The sequence below is a fragment of the Parambassis ranga genome, chromosome 22 (assembly GCF_900634625.1).
Source record: "Parambassis ranga chromosome 22, fParRan2.1, whole genome shotgun sequence".
Lineage (NCBI taxonomy): Eukaryota > Metazoa > Chordata > Actinopteri > Ambassidae > Parambassis > Parambassis ranga.
In genome coordinates this window covers 11,573,569-11,600,832 of record NC_041042.1, presented here as the reverse complement: position 1 = coordinate 11,600,832, position 27,264 = coordinate 11,573,569, and the positions used below count along the sequence as shown (strand labels likewise).

The 27,264-nt window shown below is 39.6% G+C and overlaps 1 protein-coding gene across 3 annotated transcripts in view; it reads left to right on the top strand.

Moving 5' to 3' along the window:
- The first annotated feature begins 10,898 nt into the window (after positions 1-10,898).
- The window catches only part of cdin1 (CDAN1 interacting nuclease 1), a 47,636-nt gene continuing 31,270 nt past the window's right edge, over positions 10,899-27,264 (top strand). The window contains exons 1-6 of one of the 3 annotated variants that reach the window (XM_028395368.1): positions 10,899-10,954; positions 11,276-11,389; positions 20,007-20,052; positions 21,035-21,099; positions 22,004-22,064; positions 24,877-24,949. In XM_028395368.1, the coding sequence (XP_028251169.1) occupies positions 11,289-11,389; positions 20,007-20,052; positions 21,035-21,099; positions 22,004-22,064; positions 24,877-24,949 (346 nt within the window). In that variant the 5' untranslated portion in view covers positions 10,899-10,954; positions 11,276-11,288. Of the gene's footprint in view, positions 11,051-11,275; positions 11,390-20,006; positions 20,053-20,551; positions 20,773-20,854; positions 20,867-21,034; positions 21,100-22,003; positions 22,065-24,876; positions 24,950-27,264 lie in introns of those variants that run through there. The other 2 variants (XM_028395366.1, XM_028395369.1) reach the window with 2 other exon arrangements.

The following is a 27,264-nucleotide window of genomic DNA, read 5'->3' as shown; positions in this document are numbered from 1 at the left end:
TAGCTGTATAAAAGTCCTTACACTTAATAGTGTTGGTTTTGATTAACATCACCTAAACTACAGTGACTCTAAACCCAACTTTAAACAAAACCTTTATTACACATACACACATACATACATACATACACACACACACACACATTCTAGCATCTTCCCTATCTTGGCTCATATAGTCTTACTAGGGGGTTTTGGTTGTTATCATAGGGAGCATGAAAAATAAGACTGAATGGCCCAGGAAGCCTCCACTGACTTGTCTATATAGAGCCTCATTAGGGACATTGATGGATGGGCTATTGCCACCACTGGGCTCGCCCAGAAAAGCTCTGGGTATTATTAGTGTTTGTGTGTTTCATAAACTGACACTTAATTACAGGTACAAAATCATACCACATGCATTAACGAGTTACGGCCCATTGAGTTTAATGTAGCCTGGAAGAGTAAGAGAAAGTAATGGAATGCAGAACTGCAACAAAGAACTGGTCAAGAAATGATGAGTTCATATAAATTAAGGAGAATATGTAAAATTTTTATTTTATTTTTTTAAAGCTATAAATGGCATTTTACAACAAGAACTTAAATCTTTAAATGGTTTCCTATTAGGATAATGTCAAATGTCTTATAAATGCATTTAGGAGTTTTCTTGCATCCTCTTCTTTGAAAAATAGTTAAAAATATCTTATATAACTGCCTAATGATAATTACAGAAGTGGGGTGTTTTTAACAAAGGGTTAAAAAATAGATATAGACCCAAAAAAGAACTTTATGTTTATTCATTAGAATTTATAGTAAGTAAGAGATTTTCACTTCACTAGTATGTCACAGAGAACTCATTTCCCTTCCTCACACACAACTGTAGTTGTGTATCGGATTTACAGCTGATAGTTTACTTTTATACCAGAGGAGGTCATACGATATGATATTTTCTGTTTCCCAAAATGGCTTCAGCTGAGAGGCCAGACGTATAAAACATACTCTTGACAGCGATACGTTTCACGTGATGACACTACTCTGAAACAATCTCGATATTGCCTTTCCCTGTCATAAACAAAACATGACCACAGTTCTGTTTGCTGGCCTGTGTGTGTGTGTGGAGGGGGAGAAGAGGAAGAGAGGAAGAATGGCAGAGGGACATGGAGACGAAAACTCTCTTATTCTCAGCAGCAGACAGAGTAAGTAGATGGGTTCACTCTGGGGAGAGCAGTGGGAATGGTTGTAAAATGCACAACTCCATGGTAACTGAAGTAGATGTGGCTCTGCTGAGAAAAGACACAAAGAAAGAGAAAGGGCGGGAGACAGGAAGGAGCGAGGAAAGGCTGAGAAAGAGAAGAGGAAGGAAGAGTTAAAGAAGAAAGAAAGCAGGAGGAAGGGAGGCTAGCAGACAGACAGAAAGGGATGGAACAGACATTGGAAGGGGGGCTCTGGCAGGTGCTTCATCATCTGCTGAGGCATTGTCAGGCCGCCCGTAAACAGTCATTGGGCTTCTCGAGGGAGCAACCTTCTCCATAACTAGCACAGGTATAAATCTGCCTCTTAGCCACTAAATTAGACACATTCTTGAGAGAGTCTCACTCTGCAAGTGCTGCACAAACCTGAGGGAGAAAGGAAGACAGAAAATTAAACTAATCCACCGAGAGTAGTAAATGAGGTGCATGAATAAGGTATAGCCTGTGTGAATTTAACCAGATGGCCACTTTGATCCACATGAAAAATTGTTAATGTTTTCTCAAGCAAAGCTGTTATGAATAGTTTCTTTACACTGAGCAAGAATTAATTTCCACACCATCTCAAAGAGCTGTCACTGCATCATGTGTAAAGTGCCTGCTGTGGCTCAAAGCTGAGCACCAAGTCCAAGGTCTGTACTGTGTCACCTCCTCACTGTGTTTACCCTTCATTATAACTCTGAAAACAGTGACACACCCAGATTTTTTTTTTCTCAATGAATTTTTCTAACCTATAACGTGGGGACAACATGACACGGTTTAACCCAGTGACAGGAGTAGGTGATGGGAGAATTGGTCCGACACAATACAGGAAGAGGGAGACCACACGAAGGCTTTACCACCATCTGTGTTTTTGAGCCAAAGGGGAATGTAATATAATTTTCTAAATAAACAGTAACTATAAGAAATAAAATAGACAAACTTTAAAACACAAGTTTACATGCAGCACAATGAAAACGTCAAATAAGAACGAGAGATTGTTTACATGGTGTATATTTACACACCATATCTGCCCCTCTGAATGCTATCTGTAGCTTTGAACAACTTCTCCGAAGTCGGAGGTCAGATTTGTCGTGGAAAAGCCCTGCAAACATGAAAATGAAGTGCGCTGCCTCATGTTGTAACAGGATGCTAATCTCCATAACACTGCATGTGTATTTGCTAAAACATTGCCTCACTCACAACCTGTTTGCTTAAATGGCACTTTACTCATGTTTTCAAAAGGTGTCCAGCAGGTCAAATGAAGAAAAGATTAAGAAAAGGTTAATGTTCAGGCATTCAGAATAAGAAAAACTCTTAGACTCTTAGTGATTCTGAAGGTGTTTTATGAAAATATTGAACTGTTTGAAGGAAAAAAAACACAGAATACTATTAAATTAATTAAATTAAATTAAATTAAATTAAATTACTTTAAAAATTCTCTTATATTCTTAAGCAAAATTCTCTAATATTTGAAAAAGTACACTGCTTTTAGTCCATACTTGCAGCCTCAGCCAATGCTTTGTCAGTCCTCCACTTTAGCACAACTATTTTACTAGTTCCCAGCTCAGAGAGTTGCTCTAAAAAATCCCCACAGGACTTTTTAACATTCTAATAAAAAGATTTTACAGAGTGGTGTGAGTGTGAATTTTGGGGATGATGCCATGGGAAAAAAAAGATGTGAGCACAAGACTGTTAGTGAGGGACCGGAGAAATAAATGGAAGGTGTTGAGCATATTTTAGTCATAAATCAAGAAGACATCATATCATACAGACAGGGAGTCAAGTGAGGGTGAATCATGTTGAGCAATGGGAAAGTGATTTTTAAAAATCAGATCAATGCAAATCAGTGACTTGAGGGTGTTGTGTATAACATTTTATATATAAAAAGTTTTTAACCTACATTTAAGTAAATTATTTTTTTGTTTGTTTTGTTTTGTAGTATCAAACAATGACACAGACAACAGTGCAACTGTTCAACCATATAATCAACCAAGCCATAATCAACCTTTGATACAATAAGCCTAGTGTTGACAGTAATAATCCACTGGCCACCTTCTCAATGAATAATTGATGCCTATCTTAACAGACTAATGAATGAATGTGGTTTGGGTTTGAGTGATAGCCCTCTCTTTGGAAAACTATCCCATGAGGGACAGGGCACTGGAGACAGAGGTGCCATCCTCTATAACCTGTATAATTGGTCATTTGACATGAGTGGCTTGACTGTGTGTGTCCGTGCACTGCCAGCAGAGATTGACCCTTTTACCCTATTGTTTATTAGCACTCTTCCAGGTTATCACACCAATTAGAGCTGGAATAACAGTGATCAGGAAAGGAAAACTAAAAGTATAAAAATGCATATTGTTAGCTGAGGGAAGGGAGGATCAACGCAGAGCATAGGAAAGAACTCTTTTGACCTTGCTAAAAATAATCCTCAAAAGAATATATAAAAGTAATTTTAAAACAGAATATAATCAGACGTAAAAAAACAAAAAGGGTTTTGTTTTATAGAAGTTCACACTGTGCAAACACACACACACACACACACACTTGACAAGGTTTCAAGGCTGCTCCCTGTGTGCACTGGTGTTGGGCTTGTCCAAACAATCATACTTACATTTTAGCACTATTACAAGCACACCCAATTTCCACAGGTCTGATAACATTCAACACTGCAGTTTCGGTGTGGCACTCTGACTAAACAATGCCTTATTGACATGAGCTGTGGCCTCACAATAGCCACAAAACATCAGGGTTCCTGTTTTTGTTGACACTGTTGGAGCCCTCCATTGAAAGCAAAGTCACTGTGGACACAGCAATGCATAATTGGAGCTCTCTGTCATACAATACAACAAATCAGCCCTTTAAATGTTTGTGCATGATAAGGCAGAGAGAAGGCACACACAGGGGGAGCAGCACAAAGACAAGGGGGAAGTCAGGTGAATGGAAGTGTGGAAAGTTGATGGAAATGGAGAGAGGAGAGACTATGGAGCTTAACGCCACTAGGGGACAGTAGTAAGTCATGGACGGCAGCAGTAGTGCGCGTGTGTGTGTTTTTTTGCATGTTAGTGTGTGTGCAGCAAACAGTGAACAAAAGACTTTCTTTGTTGCACTCTCAGATAATAAAAGAATTCAGAAATAGCTACTTGACTGCTTTAGAAAAGATCTTGACAATGCGTTGGCCCATAATGCACAGGAACAGCTTCAGATTTACATAATCATATGTAATGTAAACCACTACGAGGCTCTGCAGCCAACAAACAAACTGACTAGGGAGAGGGTGACAGAGAGAGAGAGAGGGATCCACTTTCCCCTATGGACTTTCTATACTTACTAAAAGTACATTTTGCCTCATCTGCTCACAACAATAGGACAGCGTTTGCAAATTCTGTTGAGTTGTGTGCTGATGACAACAGAAAATAAGCTTCTCAGGTTCATGCCTAAATATATTTAAAGCACAGACTGAGAAGCACTGATTTAGCACAGCTTTTTTATAATTTAATCACAATGATTTATAGCTTTAATCCTATCAGTTTCTTAAAAAAGCAGAGAATTTAATGCTGATTTCACCATGATAACAGTTAAAAAAGATTATATTATTATATAATAATAAAATATAATAAGACTGTGGGCTAACAAATCACAGAAATACTGGAACCATTTCTCTGACCACAGATCAAGATGAATAGCCAGAGGATTTCACGCTGTTACTTGAAGAATTACAGCTTATATCAGTTCTCTTTGTATGTTAAAAAGGGTCATTTGCTTGGTAACTGGTTTAAACTAGAGAAGTTAACACCTCCATGTACCTCTGACATTACATATACTCTGTCAGGAGGGAGTCTGTGTTTCTGTTTTTGCTATGGTAACCAAGGACGTATATTCAAAACATGCTGCCTCCTCCTCCCTCTCCTCCTCAGTCTCCTCCTCCAGCTCCAGCAATTAAAAGAAGAACAATAACAATATTCACCAATGACAGTGGCGTCTGTACAGTAGTTATGCCCTTCGTTAGTTTCACAATGTTCCTCATGAATTAGTTAAGTCTGTTAATTGCACATTTATTGCACTCAAGGCCACAGAGAGATACACTAAACGGCTTCAGAATAAAATAACACTTGAACATGTATAGGAATAAATTAAGCCGTTAGATTATTTCTTAACTTGGTTTTGCAAAAATAAGTCCCACACATTTTATTTACTTGCAACTCTGTGCAAGATAAAATAAAATTTCCTATTTATACAGGCTAAATTCTTAATAACCATATTTTAGTATTAAAAAAAAAAATGTGCTGATGAGCTGAGATGAAGAACTTAATAAAATAATTAAATTTGGAAGCTTTATTTTAAAGAAAGAATAATAACACTAAATTCCTAATTATTCTAAAATACATACATTTGGCTAAAGTGCTTCCGAAACATCATCGTATTTATTCACAGACAATAAAATAAGGCAAATATCAAAGTCATCTGGCAGCATAATCTCTTTGTGTTTACACTTTATCATCGCCTTTTCTGATCTCTGGCGTGTTTCATTATGAAGTGATGTTTGAGTGACACTGCGCCGGCTGTCACAGCCATGTGCTGAGGTTCCCTCTCATTTCCAGCACCAACAATAATAATGACTATTCTAGTGCTAGCCCCACTATTTGTGTTATTGTTGTGGGGTGTCAGACACAGGCCCTGACGTTTGCTATGCTATCAGCAGGAGTGTACAAATACAAACACATTTGCCTGAGTTATTGACCTTTATCTCTCCACTTTCTTGACAGCCTTCTCCAGTTATTGACAATACAAACACATGGGACGACGCATAACCTTTCATTTACAGAGCACTTTCTCTCTCTTTTTGTCTCTCTCTCTCTCTGTGTCTCCCTTGTTCGTTCTTTCCCCTCAGCCTGTGTCTCTTTCTCTCTGCTCTTGCAATTTGTTTAAATAAAATGGGGGCAGACAATGGTACTGCTCATTTCTGCCATTTTTCTTTCACTCCAAATTTCAGAGGATAATATCATTAGACCGATACAATGGCTTCTATTCAGCCTTAGATACACAGATATTTCAAGTATTCAATATAGTTTTGACATGCTGACATTAGGGAAGAGGGTTGTTTCCCTATTTGTTTGCTTACAATGTTGATTTTGTCATAAATCTGGGTTTCCTAAGGCAACATGTTTGTCTTTATGATGTTTAAATTACAACTAAAATATACACATGGTCAGTAAAATGAAAGCATAAGAAACATGAAAAAGATGCCCCAATAAAAATAATTTAGAAAATTCACGATTCACGATATTCACAATCTGCATATGTAACATCAACATTTGTGTTTAAACACAGTGTAAAAGTATATATGCAGAATGAGAAACAACATAATTATTCTGAAAATTGGACTGAATCCATAAAACCATAATAAACAGAATAATTTATTGCATCTCGATACAGCATTGAATAACAATGCTCATAAAAAGCACTAGTATTCCACTAATGATTCTCCTCCAGGATTTATTGTGGTTTTCAATGTGTGTCCGCATTTCAGCGTGAAAAATAACATACATAAAATACGGGTGTCCCCACCAGTCGGCCCCTCTGCAGGTACTTCAGAGCCCCAAAATTAAATTTTAAACAATCCAGACCGGTGTTTGGTGACCATGGTTAATCATCAAGAAACAAAGACATCAAACAATATTTGATAATGAGAAAAATGCCTCCAGGATATTAGGGGATGGGGGGAGAGCGCAGCGTGAGCCACGGCAGCACAGCTAGGTAGAGAGGGCAGACCAGACACAAGCTGCATTCACATGTCTGTGTGTGGTGATGGTGGGTGTCTCTGTGTGTGTGTCTGACACACAAACCACATGCAAGCACCCACACACACACACATCAAATCTATGTCAGACACATATACACACCCATGCTTGCCCACACACACACACACATCTTATGGAGTTAAAACATTTAAAAATTGGCTTTTTTTTAAAGTTCATGACGAGATAATTAGAATTCAGTGTATGGAGCCACTGGTAAGATTACAGCTTTGTGAAATTGTGCTTCATTTTGAACTTCTCTGCATCACGCCTCAACCCAATTATCTACAGTTAAAATGGCTTAGTGAGGCTCCAAACTGTGACTGACAAAAATACAGACGAATCAAAAAGTTTTCTTTATAGATAAAAGTGATTACAGTCTCCAAAAAGTCTAGAATAGACTTTTATTTTCTGTGAAAAAAAAATTTATCATTAAAGTCAAAGTTCTTGCATTAATATACCTTATTCCTTCCACAAATTAAAATATTTGAAATACTCAAGCACATAATTATATTTTAAACACAAATTCATACTTTCAGTAAGAGAATGGTTCCATTTATCACCAGGCCAGTATAATTAGTTCTAACTAAAATAAGAAGTTGGGCAGACAGGGAGAAGAAGGGGAAGGAGTGTTGGGTAATGACAGGAAAATGTTTTTTTTTTCCCTCTTCCTCTGTCATACGCTTATTGGGTTATCCTTGATTGACGCAGCGTTAACGGCCTGGCCAAATCGAGGCAGATCCAGCCACCTAGGCCGAATGGCAGCATGTGCAGCCACCTTGGTCATGCAAATTGCACCCGGGCAACCCGTTGACTATGATTAATGAGCTTGGGCTGCAGCCTTTGTTTCCGCATGCAGCCGTTTAGAGTGAAATACAATCCCAAAATATTATCAATCCCCTATTAATCCAGTAAATTTGCTCACATTGCACATGTTTTGAGCAATTTACAGCCAAATGTGTGTTTGCACGTGTGTGTGTATGTGTAGGGGTGAACACAATTGCATTTAATTACATGTGTTCTAATTAAATTCATTAAAAGGATAATAAAATAAATGGAAGAAACAGCTTTGAAAGCTAGGCTGAAACACATGTGTCTTGTCTTCTGTGATGTAAAATATGGATGTGGGATTTTCAGAGGCAGTCATGCTGCACAGGGGGGATGTATGAATCCGATACCTTGCTAATACTACAGGCATTTCCTGGTTATGGTTTGCCTCATGTTTAAACTGTGATTTTTAGAGCTAAGATCCCAGACTCCCTAAAGATTGGGGAGCAATTCTGTGGTGCAGAGGAGTGAAGTCACCGACTCCACAAATGGAAAAAAAAAAGAACGATTATGACAGTAATGCTGACGATCTAGTGTAACAAAATACTCTCTTTGTATGGTGAGTAATATCACTGGAAAAGGTAAGGAGGGACTAATGTGCAAGACATGGGAGGGCTTGCAATTTCCTTAAACTGTGTGATGAGTAAAGGAAATTACACAGCCTCACAAATCTTACATTCATCGACTGAAGATAATGTTGATAAAAAACAATTTTCCCTACGCGCACACATTTTCTTCCCTTCCACAGACATGCTTTTCCTCCGCTGCAAGCAAAATGTAAACGTTTTCCAGGCATTAAGGTATATAAGTGCCATTAGTGGCACAGTGCTTAGCACTACAATCGTGTGCCGAGAGCAGTGAAGCAAAGATCAGTGCAGCATCTTCTGGATATCAGAGGGAGACATCCTTTGTAAATTCATCTCCTACTGTGAGCAGGCTTCACAGCTGGTTAACGGCACTGGGTGTATCACTGCCCTGTTTACACACAGCCTCCAAAGCACTCATCTTTCTGCATCCTTTCCTTATATTCCCTCCATCACCTCACTTTGTCCTCCGGTTCTCTGCATGGCCCACTGTAGATCTCATGGCTATCAAAGATGCATACAGAGACAAACTTATTCCATGCAAGAGTCTGCACACACACACACACACACACACAGGACTACATATATAAGCACATGAGTAGACACCTACACACAACAAAATCTCTGATCCCTTAGCTTTTGGAACCATTACAGTATAGCCTTCCAACCCCTCTGATTTTTATCTTTTTATACCATCACATTACACTGATCCTTTTATACCTATTACACACACGGCTCCCCACCAAAACCCCTGATCCTCTGATACCTAGATGAGTAAACTGCTCCTCCTGCCCCTGACCTCAGCCCTTTGTAGCAATCAGACCAGACTTCCTCAGAGGCCCTGATCTTATCTGGCCATACCAATCCCACTACACAGCTCCCTTTTGTAGCAACCACAGAGCACTGAGCCCTTTCAGACCCATGGACTGTGCCGGTGAACACACAGCCCGAGACCTCAGCTCATCTCAGACATCATACTACACTGCCCAACAACAATGAGCTCTATTTTCCAATGCAGCACAGGTCAGATAGAGCCTTTCTGCTCACCGATGCATTGTTCAGCCACAATGGAGAAAACCAAAAGAATGTTCAAGTCTACCATAAAATTATTTGATGTCCCCATGCAGGCAGGTAGGTAATCTGGTCAATTGCAATTGTGATTTTGGCACAGTATTATCAGTATTATTTTTTTTTTCAAATTAAAAAAAAAACAACAAAATAAAACAAATGCACAACCTAAAAAGTATTACCGTGAATCTGTATCTAAGAAGAAAACACTAAGGAGGAAATTTATTAGGGACTGAACTTTAGCACTGTTTAGAGACTAATTACATAGTAATATCACTGTAAAATTATATTGATCTCAAGGGATGTATTTGACAAATTAGGTCTTCAAGAATTAGCCCTTTCTTGTCTAATTTCAACACTTCAGCAGAAGCCACATAAATGTAGGACTGTTAGTTTTAAAGCCTGATGGGCAGAGCAAATTCAACAATATTTTACTATTTTACAAACCTTTTTGCATTTGGTATATATCTGTCTTTGCATATTTTTGTAATGAGCCATTTAAAGCACTGTACCTTCACTGGTGAGAAGAACTGTGTAGATGATTGACAACCAGGAGGTTTTATTTAGGTGCACACCCCCGATTCAACACCTGCAACAGTGAGAGAATACACACACTTTCATCTAAAATAACTGCAACTGATATGGGAAGTGTTAACAGTATAGGATGATGACATTTCTTTTAAGTGAGTTAAAATATTTGCAATTCTTTCAATTTCTTGTACATTAATATTTAAATAAAGAAGCAGTATAAACAGAACAGCCAGGCCACTGAAGATGTGTCACCACTGCCAGGGGAATATATATTCAATTCTAAATATTCAGTTTGTTTTGAATTTCTGTCTAAAGCCTATGCTTTACGTCAGGCTGTAGGCTACGGGAGAAATCCAAATCATATAAAGAGTATTGGTGTGAGGATTCCGGTGAGAGGGCTGCTTCCTCAGAGGCAAAGGCTAACGCCTGTTCCCGCTGTCAGCATATTGTTTCTGCTGCCATTCTCAATAAGTGCGACAAATGGTTTAAAAATGGTTAAATCTGTCACACTGTAAGCTAACATATTCACCACAAACACATGCAGAGGGCACTCCCTCCTTTCTCCCTCTCACATTCCTCCGCTACTCCCTCCTCCACCAAACATTTTCCCCGACCGTAGAGGTAATGCATTTCAGAGTTTTAAACAGGGAAACTTCTCTCACACTCACTCAAGTGTAAGAATAGAACCTGCGTCTTGTCATTATACCTTATTTTCGTACGCATGGGTGATAGCTGATGAAGAAACAGAGTTGAGATGCAGTGAGCAACATGTCATAGCTTGACACCGCCTTCCTTTTGCAAAGTAACCAATCATCTGCCGGTTTACTCAACTCCAGGGACAAATCCACCAATCACTGCGCTGTTCAGACAAAGGTCATCTCTTCAACTTCCTAGCGGGAAGCGGCTATCGGGAACAGTCCTCACGCAGCACAAATCAAAGGTAAACAAGCAATATTACGTGTGATTAATTGTTTTAGAGGGCATTCTGACTGCATGCTGCCTAAAGTATGTTTGCAGTGTATTCCTTGAAGACGAGGTAATGTGCTTTATTGCGTGATTGTCATTTAGTGTGTGCCGTTTTTTACTTATAACACAAAGCTAAAGTTTGATTAGCCATGACGTGCCACGTGCTACATAAGTGATTGACAGCTGTCAAAATCAGCTGTCAGTCATTCACGTGGCACGTTGTTTACCTCGCAGATTGCAGCAGGATAATTGCAGCAGGGAATCTAAAAGACCCTCTTTGTGCATATTGATACAGGAGATACTCAAAGATGAAACTGTCCAGAGCTGAATATAAAGAGATTGTGAGATGGACTGAGCAACTGAGACCAACCCGTCAGTGTATGAAGATGCTTAAGGACAGATTTCCAACGTAAGTGCTTACACACAGGTTGACTATTGTTTTTTTATGTGCACTTCATTGTTTACAGTTTCTTTTGCTATGTGTGTGTGTTTTCATGTCTGAAAGGACCAATGAGCAAAAAAGAAAAAAGTTTATATTATAGTAAAATAACTCTACACATGGGAGCGGGTTATGGTAAATTATGTGATGACTTATTCTTTCTCGCGTAATCTATCCCCCTATGATTATTAAACATTTATGATTTCATTTAATTCGCTGGTTAATATCACTAATTAATTCCACACAGGCTTCCGTGTATTGGTCTTCACCACAACATTAGCCAGTGTTTTGCCATCCAGAAATCGAAGAGAGAGGTTAATGGTTGTGTTTGCCTTTCTCCTTGACACTGAGGGCCCTCACTTTATTGAATGTAACATGTGTAATCCCCCAAGGCCACCAGGACCCCGTGGCTGATCCCGCCGAGGTCACTTACAAAGTCGCATGTATTTGGAGCTTCCTACTTCCATTGTGCCCTAATCACCAATCTAGAAGAAGGTATCAGGTCCCCAAAGGGGATGCAGTGGAGCTTCAGCCCGCCTTTGTTCTCACTGTCAGCATTTTACCGAATATGTCATGCGTGTAAAGTGCATTCAATATCCCTCATGTTTAGGCACCAACACCAGGAGATTCTTCTCATTTTATTTTAAGTTTCTCTTGTATTTTCGCCTATCCAGACTGTGTTTTAACAAACACAGTTTTTGAAAAGTGGTGCTGGTGGGTGTAATAATTAAAGAAAAACATTGAAACGTTTTCATTCCAATAATTCTGCACAATCTTTCTATCCCAGAGGTGCTTGCTCTTTTGTTTAGTCTTGCTGGTTATTGTTATTATTTCATTCACCATAACCAATCTTGGGGAGGCCCTTGCTCTTTAAAATCCCTGAGTCTCGTCACTGGGCCTGACAGACAGGCACGGCAGCAGTGTTTTCACAGCCTGCGAAATTATTCTGGTTGTCCAATCAGCTGAGCTGGGCTCTGGAGGGTTAGTGATTGGACTGGCAGGAAATCAGGCTCTTAAGACATAACATATCGACTAGGCCATCCATCATCTCTTAGCATGCGCTCAGGCACAGCAGTCAGCCACCCCCGCCCCACACCCCTCCTGTCCCTTCGGACTGTGTGGGAGTCCTGCCACTGCGTAAATATTGGCCAGGCTGGAGCTGGCAGGGGTGGGGTAGCAGGGGGGGCAAGGGGCTTGTTGTGGACAAGCCTGCACTGAAGGGGTGGGCAAAACAATGGTTATAATAGCCTGCCAGATATGAAAAAGACAGATATCTGGATATCAGACTTTGTAAATGGATATTTCGATTGATGCAAACAATGTGTGCACTATAGATTCATGTGATATGTACCAGTGTCATAATAAAACCTTAATACACCCATTATTGAAACGTTTTAATATGTAGTTTTCTTTTATGCTAACTTTTTGACACCTGTCCAGTCAGCACATTACAGTCAGGTAATGCATAGAAAGGCACGCTGACAGTATTGCAGGTATATATATTCAATATTATTTAGATCAAATCATAAAGGATAAGATGAAATCTTTATTTTTAAATTCTGTCCAGAATAAATGCAATATATAACAATAACAATAATCAACTTGGCTAATCTAAAATATCTAAAACATATATTATATATAAGTGAATTTAATTATTTAGATTTATTTATTTATGTGTTGATATAGATTAATATCAATAAACATTAACCACTTGACTCTGAAAGCTGTATTGAGTTCAAAGTCATTTCATAGTCATTGATTTTTATTGGGCACTCAAAAAGGGAAGGAAATTTAAACTTTGAACAAAATGATTGTTAAAGGCCATTTCAAGGTAATTTCCACGGACAGTCTGTCAGTGTTTTGGTTATACCATGAAAAGGGTTAGTGGGAGGAGAGAGGGAGGGTCCTATAGACAGATAGAAAGAGAGAGATTGTGATGTGGACTCCCTCATCTGTAACGGCTGCATAACACAGATGTTGGGAGTCATCTGTCAGCCTGGCCTCTCTTGCTGGGCCCGAGCTGCTCTGGGGGGAAAAGAATTGGACACGGTGCTGTCACTTTTTACCCCCACTCACAATGGAGGGACATGCAAATATCAACCCCCATTCTTGCCCTATCTTCCTTGCCCTCCTCTTAGCCAGTCGTTGTGTCCTGTCTAGTATCTGGACTGTGGCTTGGCAGTGAGGGGGGCAGTAAGGGGGGAAATGTGACATCAGTCCCATCAGGTCCTTCTCTTGCCACATATTAGAATTGGAAATGATGGGCTGCTCTCTGAGGCCTTGCCTGACTTCCCCTGGGTGTAGAGAGGGGACCCCAGTTCCACCATTTGTCCCAAGAGAGAGTTGGCGCAAGGAGGGCAAGATAAAGAGGGAGGGAATGTGAGAGTCCTCTGTGTCCTTCTGTGCTATATTATGAATGAATTTGGATGTAATGATCCCCTCCCCCTTTTAACATGCCATTCAGCTCACTTCTCATATGGCTTTCACAGTGTTGAAAGTAGGAGGGTGAGCAAAAATGGCCAGATGCCTCTTTTTTTTGTCAAAATGTTTAAGTATAAAGTGTGAAGCATCCCTCCCTTCTAAATACAGCCAATGCCTTTTGCTCTCTGTCTCTTTTATTTTCACACACATACACACCACTCCCTGGTGAGAAGTCCCTGAACGTTTTTCGAATCGGGCCCTAATGTGCCGTTTTCATCAGCACTGAGGCGGGCTACAATATGGTGCTGGAGCTCACTCTGGGAATATGAATGTTGATTAAGCATGCGTTCAGCCTTTTGAAATTCTGAAGAAGTGTCAGAATAATGGATGTTGAGCAAATGTCAAGCATTTGTTAATTTCTCTGTTATTTGGGGTTTATCTAGCATGATCTTTGGAAGGAAAGCGCGGGGCAGAGTTGTTGTGGCATGTGCCATTGATATGGTGATTTCTTGGCTGCAGACACTTTGTTTTTGATGGTAATATCTCGACTCAGGATGAAGCCTAAGGGACTTGCTCATTGATTATTTATTGTTGCTGTAGTGTTTACCTCTTTGTTAAGCATGAGGCATTAAACTGGCAACCTCTTTATATATTGAGTTTATATATTTACGGTAGTTTATTTAGTTCAAGAATAAAAAAGAAATTAACAGGTTAAAATAATGTTGTTTGTATTTTTAACATCTGTTGTGCTATTTGTTTATTTAGCATGCCTTTAGAATAAGGTAATTACCATTTTAAGTGTCACACTTTTGCCTGCAAGATCCTTAAAATCTGAAGTATGCAACTTTTTTAAAAATTAGGATTAAATATATTTAATTCCTGGTTTGTTAGATTTAACAATTGTTTCCACTATTGTCTTCATCTGCGCTGGTGCACTGTAGCTCTTGTGAAGGTAGAATTCCACAGCTATTTTGTAGGCTGGAAGTGGCAATGACATTACCCAGAGACTGATCAAGTGCAGAGCCTGTGGGGGCAGCCCTGACGGCTTCCAGTGCACGGCCTCATACTTCTGGCTGCCCATATTGAACAAAACACAAACTGGCAGTTGGGGCTTAGGGGTACAACCCTTAAAGGCTGAGAGGCTGGCAAACTAATTCCACAGCTTTATGTGGTTAGATGAGCATTGGAAGGGTAAAGGGATGAATGAAGTGTAAGCAGAGAGGAGAGATGTAGAAAGAAGAGAAGCTGTGCTGAGTTTACAACTTCATGTCAGGCTAAGGAGTTCATGAATAATAGATGCAATCAATTACTTGATTAGGAAGCACAGGAATGACTACTTCCTTCTCATATCGTAGGGACATTGTCCAAGCACACGCTATAGATTATAAAGCCTTTTTGGCTCATTGGGCTAAAAACACTGAGGTAAGCAGCTTGTTTCTCCAGTTAGGTGTAGCTTATAGTGATTAAAAGGGACACTATCTTGAAGGTTAACAAACAGTGGCTATTGGATTCCGACACAGAATTAAAATAAGCTAATATCAGTAAAGCCACATTGTGTGTAAAGGAATATGAGCTATTGTGAGTAACAGCAACATGTATCTATCTATCTTGATCAGTCGGTGTTGTCCCTCAACCCCCAAAGCCATATCAGAGGGAAATCTACAGCACACGCTACCACGCTTCAGCTGGACAGCCATAGTAGAGTCTCTTGCCTGAGGTTCTCTTTGCATACTGGAATCAATTGCAGGAGAAGAATGAAACAAATTGCCCAGAATGGTACAAGTTCCCCAGCCACGCTTGGGGGAATAGGCAATTGGTCAGTGTAATGTGTTTCTTTGCCAGACCAGTGGACACTCGCCACTTGACGGATAACATGAACCTCATTTTTAGTTTTTCGTGAGAGTTTGCAGAGGCAACAATGACAGTAATTACACTATAACAATGGCAATGCACCATAATAGTTGTAACATGTTTCGGACAGAGTTGTGAAGATCCTTAGCTTTCAGGAAGAATCACAATTAGGGTGGTGATTGTGGGGACTTTCTTGCTGTTTTTACCACCATTAGGTAACAGTTCTGACATCTCAGGGCTCCTCAGCAGACAGGGATTTTAAAGGTTGTAATAAGGTGAAGGAAGCTGGGTAGGGGTAATTTTTTCATCTGTTAGGATAAAAATAGGCAGGATATCTTGTTGTGCCTCTGGAAAAGCAGTTGCTGTCTATAGCCCTCTGCAGGCCTGTGGGTTTGTAAAAGCGCTACAAAAAGGCAGTGGGTGGAGATTATTGTCAATAAATACCAATACGTTCACACAAAAAAAACTCCCAATTTGGTCAATAATACGTTTATGCTGGATGGTCAAAACGGATCATATGAACATATCACTTGGTACCTCCAATCACAGGACCAATACGACAACACAAGCACCACAAGCTGTATTTCTTCTTTCAAAAACAGACTAAGGGGGTTAGATAAAGATCAAGATTTGTCTTATAACACACATTTATAATATTAAACACATTTTACAAGGAAAACCATTCCCTTACTGGGGTCCCAATTTTTAGTTACTGTGACGATGGTTCCCATCCCCATAACACACAGGGATGCTACCCTAGAAATATCAACATGTTCTCTTTCCAAGGATTGAAAAAATACAATATCATAAATAAAAATAAATAAATAAATAAAAAATATATTTCTTTTTGCAAAGACTTTGCAGAAAGAAAAACAATTAACACTAATTTGCACTGTAAACACGTGGGCTCATTGTGCAAGTATTTGTTTGAAGCTTCATGACACACTGAGACTTGTGTTTGTTTCTATCTCTTGTCAAAATGTATCACATTTATACATTAATGCCATTTTTTTTCTACACATTTGTTTTGCTGCTGATGATGGTAGGCTTAGCTGAGAAACAGATGTTAGCATTTTGCCTATCAGCATGTGTAATTAGCAGCATTTGCATATCCAGTGTTTTAGCCCACATTCAGCTGTTTTCCACTTCCACTAAAATATTGTTCTAGAGTGAAATAAAGACTTATGTCATTTTCCTTCTTAAAAGAGGTCCTTAGATTTTTCGTAATGTGCCGCCTATGCAAAAAATACCCTCAGCACTTGTATATAGGTGTGGATTACAGAATGTGGTTGGCTTTAAATTATATTTTCTTATTATTTCATTCATATCATCCCCTTCTGAAAATTGTTTTATTGCCATTAGTAAAAAATGTGTGCAGCGCCTCAATTAGCTCGTTCCATGCCCCGAAGAGTCGCACCATACAACACTCCCTGCATGCATATCCACCAAATGCTAAGTACTGTCACAGCATATGATACCAATGCCATTAGCCAGGTGGCTTTCATTACCCAAATTACAGCTATTGTTTATAATTAATTATTTGTAAATAGGAAGATTCTGAATATAATTGATAGCTTGAATTTCCCCCATCTCCTATTAATTAGGTTGATGGGAATTCACTACATTTTTTCCCCTGTGTGTTTAAGACACTGATATGCTCTGCACAAGAAGATAAGGCAATTCAACACTCAAACTTGAATTTGTCACATTCACAACCAGTAGATATCCTAGCTTAACAGAGCCTGAAGCACTGACCAGACAGCCATACCAGCTCAGTGACAAAGTGAAAGTCCCTAATTGTTTTTAATTTAATCCGCTGCTTTACTATTTTGGGTGCCAGTGCATATTAATGCTCTGTCTTATGTTGTAAGGAAGGGTAATTAGGTTGAGAGTGAATGATTCCCTAACCACTCTTCTGTCTCCCAACCTTCTGTTTCCCCATGTTCTAAATTATATCCGAGAGGGAAGATTTTTATTTTCTCCTTCGCATAAAGGAAAGTGTAAGGATGCAGTGTTACACACTGCTTTCCAAAAACGTCTTTGTGTTCTCAATTAATGGACTAAATATCAGAAAAGGTTGAAGCTGTTGTATCCTTATTATCTTATTTTTCATTTATTTATTTTTTATTTCTTCTCATATCCTTGCTGTGTTTGTGATGTTGACAAAAAAATAAAAAACATTTTAGGCAGTGTAGTCAGAGGAGTCCTCAGGCAAGAAGGTAAATGGCTTGCAGTTGAAATGTGATGACTGTTAAGGATGCAGATCACATCCTGGTTGTAAGAATGCAATTGGCAACATATTTTAGCATGAAGTGAGAAAAACTGTCCCCAGGAGAGCACAAGTTGAATATACATTAATGTTAAGCTAGCAATGTGTGAAAAATTGGCAGTGTAAAACTAGACAAGCACTATAAAAATCAGGCAATTCAGGGTTTTAAAAGAGGCACCTCCTCCTGCCTCTTTGTTCTCTTTTTTAAAAACTTCTCTCAGTTTTTAGTCATGTTTTAGTACCTTTGGTTCTTTTCTAAAATTGCTGCCTTTGTGTAGTTTTGATGTCGGCAATATCTGAATGGGGTACGAAAGGAAAACAAAAGTCCCAAAAGTTCTTAGTGTTTGTGAAACAGATATGTTTTCATAGATATTAAGAGCAGTTTATGTCCCTTTAAAGTTAACAGGGTATAGATTTAGCAATTAAACAGTAATCATGGTCATTATAGAGAGTAATCCATTTAAAACCTAACAGATGTCTGTTCCAGCAGGGGGATCGAGATGGTCCCATGCTAACAATAAGGCTGTAATGTTGGTAAAATGCTCAGGTGCAAGGTTGAAGTGTGGAAGAATTTTTTTCCCTTCCCTAAGTGTCCACATGTTGACAGTTGACCATTTAATGGCCTACTTAATTGCAGTGGCCCCTTCATCCCTAAGCATCATAGTAAATTAATGCAGAGATTGTAGTGTTTTTTTGTGTGTGTGTTCTTCCCTTTTACTTCAAACTGTTTCCTTTGTAATTGTAACTTTCTCTGTAACACTCATCTGCATGATAGGTCAAACAAAAGAGAGGTTGAATGGTTGAGAAGTAGTGGTTCTTCTGCCAGAGCGGTAAAATAGTTAAAATAGCTTCTAGAGCAACAAACATGACAGCTTTGATTGTGTAGGACATTATTAACTGCTGAACTAGTCCAGTGGTTAACATGCTTTTAGTAAGTAATGGTCATAGATGGAGACTCCAGACTCAAATCAATGTTTGAGATCCTTTCGCCTTTTGTCTACATGGTTATTTCATATTTTATAGTGATTGATGTTGAAGGCCTGCATAGCCCCAACATGTAAATGTAAATTGGTAGCTTCAACTTCTCATGAGTATTTACATACCATTCACAGGTGACTTGTAATAAAATCTCCATTAAATTTAACAATCAACAACTGGGAGTAGTATGGAGACACAGAACCATTTGAGGGCATCGTAGAGCTGCTGTGTGTGTTTGTGTGCACAAATGTGCATTTGTGTGTTTTTTTGTTTTATATGCTGGGTGCAAGTATGCACCATCCAATTAGAAAATATCTGTTCAATTCCAAGGATAAAGTGGGGGGTTGGGGAGGGATATCTGGGGAGCTGTGATTCCCTGTCAGAGCTGCCTGTTTCCCAGGTTTGCCTCTCTGCCAGGTGTTTGACATTGACTGGAGCTAGAGATGAATGTAGCTTATGGCAACCCACTGAATTGACCGACTCCTGGGAGTCACAGCTTCATGCAGCAGAAGTTTCCATTTTCAAAGCCCATCAGTTGCAGCGGGAGGACACTAGAATGGCCCATATGCCAAGCAAAGACAGTGCAGAGGGAAACTGCATGTATTCCTACAGTCGGACAAATACTCAATGTGGCCATCCACTTTGCAGACAGTCAACCAGGGGTCAATTAATTGCCTGAATGTCATTAGTTTCTGTAGGTTTTGTCGTGTTTAAATTGGCTGTGAGTGTTCTTGCTTCAATGTAGTACAACAGCAGAAACTCAACAATTTCAATTGAGACGGTGGTTGGAAGAAGATACTATCTATGAATGACTGAAAGAAGAAGAAGAGCTATATTTCTCATTTCTCATACCACGCACAACCACCTCCTCTTTTTTTTTTCTCCTCCCACGCCATCGAGGCAGGAATCCTTTGTCAGAGGTGTTCATCTGGAACAACTTTGCCACACTTGTTTTCATGTTCTTTTAGATTACAGGGCAGCTGGCCCCAGCTTTGAAGCTCCCCTCTCCCTTTGTCTCTGTGCAATGCACTCTGGTAATTAACTTTGTCCTTCTTTTATTTGTTCCAGTCACTCGCAGTCCACTCTTCTGAGCATCTTCTCCCTGGAGTACCAGGTTAGAAGTTTTCTTCCTTTGTGAGCCCTGACAGGTGCCTAATTGAATGATGAATGTCCCTTTATTTCTTTGTAATTGAACTGCCAGCTTTCTGATTGGTTTGGAGGATGCCCCCCCACCATACCCCCGTTTATTTCACCCCTCTCTCCACCTCCACCCCCCCCCCCGTTCACGTTGAGGGCCTTTGCCTGCCTGAGCCTCAGTGGATGTCTGCCAAGCCTTCCCATCCATCTGTCTAATAACATCTAGCCCCTGCTTATTTGGTGGACCTGTAATAAATTATGCTAAACCATTATTATTCTGACAATAATAATTTCCCCGTGTAGTGCGGCTGCGTGTGCTAAATGTTTGCTGACTCGCACTGTCACTGCTGCTTTCCACGGCTGACAGCGGATGATGATAAATGGCCGCTGCTGCCAGTGGCAGAAGGCAGCACAGGCAGAAAATGGAGTCATTTATCATCCCAGTGACAGGTGTCAGTCACAGTGCCTGTCTCTGTGGAATTACATTTTTTGTGTGTAGTAGTTTTTAAATAAGTTGTTTTTAACCAATGCTCTTCCTCTTTTATCCTCTGTCCTCCATCACAGCAAGGATGGCAATTGAATTGCATGGAAATGTCAGGGTGTGGAATGTGGAATAATGTCACTGTTTGATCGAAAAAAGCGGAAATGAATACAAGGTCTGAGCTTGGGAGGTTGTGGGGGATGGTGGTTTTACAAGGTAGCATTGGCACACTTTGACCCCTAGCAAACTTATTGAGATTAAATTACTGTGACACAGTATCTCTTCTGCTTGTTCACAGATAACAAAGCATGTAAGTAGGAGGCAACTGAACAACTTTACATGTTAGTCAGGTGGACCGGAAATGGAAAACAATTTATTTGTAATAATAATAAGGAAATTATGTGTGCATGCATGGATGAAATTATAAGTATTATTACTATTATTACTGCGGCAACTTTGGTGATCTTTTTTGTGACAGAAACGGACTAAAAGGACAATCTCAAGACACCATGCACCAGATGTTATTGAAAGCCACTACCAAAGGTACAGGTCTCATTTATCCAGGTCATAATCATGTCCAAATGTTTAAATCAAGGCAACTGGACTCAAGGTTTTTTAAGAATTCTTTAGTCCACTTGCTTCAACATTTTATTTTATTGCTTTTCCCTCTTCCGTCTTGCACTCTGTTTATCTTCCTCTCATCTCTATTACTGTTTTTTTTTTTTTTATCTGTCTCCCACTCTTGGAAGCTCTCTTTGTCTTCCTCATACTCTGACTGTGGAGGGGATTTGAGAGTAGGTGGGCCACCATGACAGTTGTAATCTCCTCCAAACAAATCACCACCCTCAGGATTCATTCCAGACCTCCACTTGCACCTGCTAAACTAAAGCTCTGTTCTCCATGTCAGAAAATAAATAAACAACCAACAATTGGACATTGGCCTTACACAGGCTTATGATAGGATAATTATCTGTAATTCAATGAATACGGCTGAATTAAAAAAAGGAGAGAAAAAACAGGCGGTATGGGGAAAAGCCTCTTTGCATATTGCAATTAGCCTTTATCTAGCTTATTAGGCCATTGTTCTGGGGAAAATAAGGCTGGATAATGCACTTCTAATCCACTTACAACAGCAAACCTCAGAGATGATCTGGGTAAGATCTAAGGGGAGTTGCAGTTTTAGCTGGCGAGGGAAAAAAGGCTTTTTGGGCGGCAGGGGTTAACTAACTATCATATGCTTGTCTGGCTTGAAGGAAATTTGAAGCCCTTCAAGCAGTTCTGTTTTAACCGCACAGAGCCTGCCATATGCCACCCAGGGCAAAGTCATCAGGGACATTAGCATGTCTTGGCTAGCCTGGTCTAGCCCCCTCTACCCTTCTGTCTGCCTTTGTGGGCTGTGTGCGTGTGTGTTTTTTCACCTCTGTTGTTGTTCTTTGTTATAATGAAGGTATCTGAGTGAAGCCAAGACACATCCCACTGCTCCTGTCCTGCTGGAGCTGGCCAATGAGGTAACCCCATGTTTTTTTTTCTTTTTTACTTACCCGTGAAGAAAATCTCAATTGATACTTTTTTTTCTTATAAATAGATAGATAGTGTTTGGCTACAGCTTTTGATTTTCTCCTTGCCTGTTAGTCATTATCGAAATTGGTAAAATGGCCGGCTCTATTATCAATTATTTAATTGTAATTAGCTCTCAGCTCTATTAAGCAGATGTGAAAATACTTTTTGTGTTTTATTATGTCATTTTCCAAATTGCAGTTCAGGCAGAGTTGCCACAAACTGCAGACAGGTGAGGACAGAGGTCATTGGTTAATTCCTCTCTTTATCACTTCATCAGTTATTTACTTTAGTAGGCCAGTGAAGGATTTTTTTCTGATGGTCAAAGTTACATTGTATACTTACAACCTAAATAAAAACAGTGGTGCATAACAAATGTCATATTTATGTTCCTGTTTTTTTTTAAATAACAGACTTTACATTTTAGTTGATGACCTCATTTTTATACTTATTGTCTGTTTAGGTTATGTTTCTAGAGACATGCAAATATTAATCTGATATTTAAATGTACATTGTTACTATTTCATTGCTCCCTTATTTTATTATGGGATTCTATACCCATTTTAAACCTTTAATATTTCATTGGTGCTTACATTAGGCAATGAGATTTGAGGGTTTCTTAATCTAAAATAAGAGTTGTTCACATGCATCAGCAGTACCTCAAAGCTAACTGCCATTATTCATTGTCCATTTAATTGACGCATGATATTTTTTTTCTTAAAAGGATTAAATCCAGCTCAGAGATAACTGTCTATGAACCATTTAACTGTCATTTTAATATGCTACTTAACATTTAAACCAAGCACTCATGGTTTCCCAGACTGCTAATTGATGTAGTTTCATGCTTTCATGAGACAATATGTAATGATTAACAATGATGAAAAATATTCATGGGTATTTTTTGCCTTTAGAAAAGGTCCATGTGAATCTGAGCTCTAAACTCGGTAGTCACTGTTGTCGCATGCCTTATGGGGAGCTTTAGACAAAGGTTACTCCAACATACTAGCTATGGAACAGGCACAGTTATTCTGCACTATATGAGACCTCATTAGCTTTAGAGGCTTATAAAACCAGAGTTTTACATAACAATAATTATTTTCAGCAGGTATTCAAGGCTGTCTGAATCTTAGTCACATGTTAAACACATGAAGTGCTGTGGTCTGACATGAGAATGAAGATGGACTCATGATTAATATGAAAATTAGGGAGATGCAAGTACCTGAACTAATCAGGTGGTCCTTATTCAGGCTGGGCCAGCGTTGGTAATGTTGCCATTTTTCATGTGTCAGCTCTGATGCAGGTTACCAAGAATCAGATGCTCTCTCGTTATCCAAAGGTGTGAATGGAGAGCAGGCCAATGTTGAGAGGACAGAAAAAAGAGGAGAGAAAATGAGAAGAATTAGAAAGATGAAAGGAAGCTACTGTGGCTGCAGGCTACAAATCCTTAGTCTGAAATGTTATTTAGAGGTCTTAATGAAGATATAAACCCTATGCTCACCCCTTAATTATTATAGACATGTTGGGTCTTTTTTTACAAGCTGCTTTCTTAGTGCAATATTATGGAGATGTTAACAAATACTACTGTGGGTAAAAAGACATTGTTTAGACAGAAGCGTCTCTGCTCCCAGCGTTACCAGGAAGCATCAGAGAAAAGATGAAACGTTCCATTCTCACTGCAAGCTGAGGGCAAATTCACTTTTGGTCCCCAATTATGCTAACAAGAGGAAAAATTATCCTTGGCTGCAAGAATGTTGTTTCATAACGGGCTGGCTAGGAATGGCAAAGACTGTTTCATTCCCCCGCCATACTGAGGAGCTTGTGACTATATCCATCTTATTTCAGCATATGTACTATAGTTTAACAAAGGTCAAATGCAATGATAGAGAAAATACATTAAAACTAATATGTATAGATTATATCTATTTAGTTTGACAGTATTTATTTTATTGAGCTGGCTGTGCCTTTTAGTGTTAACGTAGAATATAATGATAATACTGTTGATAATGTGTTGTGATGTTTTGAATGTGGTCAGGTAGACACCTTCAGCATCAATCATTAGCACTCTCTTACCTGTCAGGGTTTCTCCCTGCACTCAAACAAAAACATTGCTCACCTCTCAAAGTGTCTTTGTGTTCAAAGAGTGCTGCAGCCATAGGTTCTATCCTTCCTATTAAGGACTGCATTCCCATAGCCCCTCGGGTGTGTCCTATTGGTTCCTGCAGTTTTGCCTTGGTGATCATTCTATGATTAAAGCTTTCCATTGTCTCCTGCCTGGGCATAGCGTGTGCTGCTTTTTCTTACAAGATGAGAGACTGGGGTTTTCTGTTTGACACAGGCGAAGGCAATTCAGCCAGGTAGCCTGGCTGCGTAATAGGCGATCTTTTGTTCCTGTGGGAAAGGTTACTGCAAAGCAAGGCTTTCAACGGCCAATTTGCACGAGGACCGTCGAAAGTTGGGTCAAGGTTTAGAAATGCAATAATATAATTTAGAGTCATTACAATCATTATTAACCGTGTGACATCAACCAAAGGTAGACTGGCTATGTAATTTCAGTGCTGCAGTTCTTATGCTCTTTGAAATATGTTTGCATTTCTAGCTGGATATGTGGGATTCACTCTGCTGGTTTGTAAATGGAGCAATTCTCCAGAGAGGAATAACAATTCCACAATACCTAGGTTTTAAAGTAGTATTTACTCCCCACTGACACCATAGCCTGTTTTTATTAAGTCTAATTCTCATTTTTGTTGTTCATTCTACATTAAGGTGGATCTGTCTCCTGCACTGATGGCTCGTATCATCCTGGACAGGTTCCTTCAGGACCTAGATGGCGAAATGCGTGAGTAACACCTTTCCATTTCCCGCTCTGTCCTTTCCATCATTCCCCCATCAGTCTTAATTGTAGCACTTTGTCTTTTGAATCCCTTTCTGTTTGAGTCCCAATTCCAGTCTAGCTGCTGTATTTTCAGCCTGTCCACCCCTAATGAGAGACAGACCACATTTAGTAGTAGCTGCATCCCAAGGCACATGACTGGCAATTAAGTACTAGAAGGACCACCCACCTCTCAACTGCAGTGTGGATCAATGCTAGCTCACCTCATCAGTGTTATTTATAACACCCCTGATTTCTTTCCTCACCCTCCTTTATCCCCCAGTGCATCCATCTATCCGCTACCTTCTCCTTTTCTCTCATCTCTCCCTGTGTTTCTGTACCTACTCGAGCCTGCAAAGGAAATTAAGTTGAGCAAAACTGCGGCAAAAAATGAGTTTCTTATGTTGTGCTGATGGACACACTGCGGGAGAACAAAATTCCAGACGCAAATATTTTTGCATGTCAAAGAGATTTTCCAGAAACTGTGTGAATCATTGTCTATAATGGTTAGCATTTTTTTAATCTGTCTCCTGGCTAGGAATTTAGTATATCATCTTCAACATGTTTTCCTGCAGGCAAAAATATTGCAATGTTCATTCAAAAAAAACAAAAAAAACCCTTTCCTCTTTGTTTTTTTTTCTCGTCCTCACTGTGGGATTTAGCACATAGTTCCATATCATTTCAATAGGTCTTCTCTGAGGACAGAATGTGTGTGCCTGCGCAGTAGTCAGGGCTTCGAGAGTGAATCGCATGATGTCAAAAAGACGTGCTTCCAATTTAATCAAGAAAGAGATTAAAGTGGATGTGTGTTATTTTCAACTTCGCCACACCACAGCCATTTGTCAAAGTCAAAGATGTGATTGCTTTGGACCCACCGTTATCCACTGCCTGTCAAAATACTAGTCTGAGCAGCTTGTAGAACAGGGCATCCATCCAGGAGAAGCACTCTGTCTCAGATAATAGCACACTGCATCCGTCCATCTCCATACAGTGAAAACATGCTTTATTATTGTTCAGAATAGATTCGTAGCAGATGAAACTTCCTGCATGATCGTTGTTTAATTTCAACATTGTTGTAACAAGACAGTATCTCGCTTTTTGAAGTAATGTCATGGTTCTTCATGTAGGCAATTTCACAAAGACAAGATGGCTTTTACAGGATAATCCTATATCGAAATCAGTCCAAATAAAGACACAAGCACTGATTTAGATCTCATAAACACTCACTTTACATTTTCAAATGTTGATGTCATTATACTATACTAGTATAAGTCAGCATCTGTGAGGGTGACATCTGTTTTGATGAAGCTTCTCTGCATTCTCCCCGTGAACCGCCTGGCCTTTGCACATGAATTGCTGCCCACATGGGCTACACGGTCAAATCGTCAAATCTCCCTGTGTGTATATTAGACTCCAGTAATGTGTTTCCACTATGAAACAATGCAAGGATAATTGTCTTTGCTGGCAATTAGCTAACAGGTTGGTTCACTGCTATTGGCAGGCATATCTGTCATTCCCCCCCACCACTGCCTGCCCCAGACTATGCTCCGGTGTGTGTGTGTCTGTGTATTTGTGTGTTTTAGCCGGACTCCAGAGGGAGGGCAGGCTGGCGCACTGCAAAGATCAATAGACTTCTATATAAGGGACATTACCCCCAACTGGGTGAGTGGCTTGCCTTTGCGTAGCATTGTCGTTTTTTTATTCCCCTCTACTTTCCCCTTGCATTTAAGAGACACAGGAATGGGGCCTCTGGGACTATGGAATATATGTACAATCACTAGTGCTGGATCAATACAGAGTTTTAAATTGTTTTCTGTACCTTCCTTGTTTTGTTTTGCTCGCTTTGTTGTCCCCCCACCACCCCACCTCGCCCCCTCCTGGCCCTCCCTCCTCCACACAAGCTCCACACTCACCACCACACCTCAACATGACGACACAGCCAACAAGCTGCCTCCCTCTCTCCTTGCAGTATTGGAGAGAGCATCAGTCAAGCAGAATGAAAGACTATCTGATGGTGCTTGTAAATGAATCAATACATTCAAAGCAGTTTTATCGTGTATTGAATATGATATCAACATCCATAATGCTCCTTTTTTTCATGAAAACAGACTGGGCAGTAGGGGAGGAAAGGTCACAAGTGTACCCAGTATGACAGCCTTAGTACCTTAGTATTATTTTTTTCCACAATAAAGTTGATGTCCTGTTTTTAATAATTTCCTAAGTACCGTAAACATACTGTATTTGCTTGTTATAATTATATTTTTCTATTTTCCTTTTGTCAA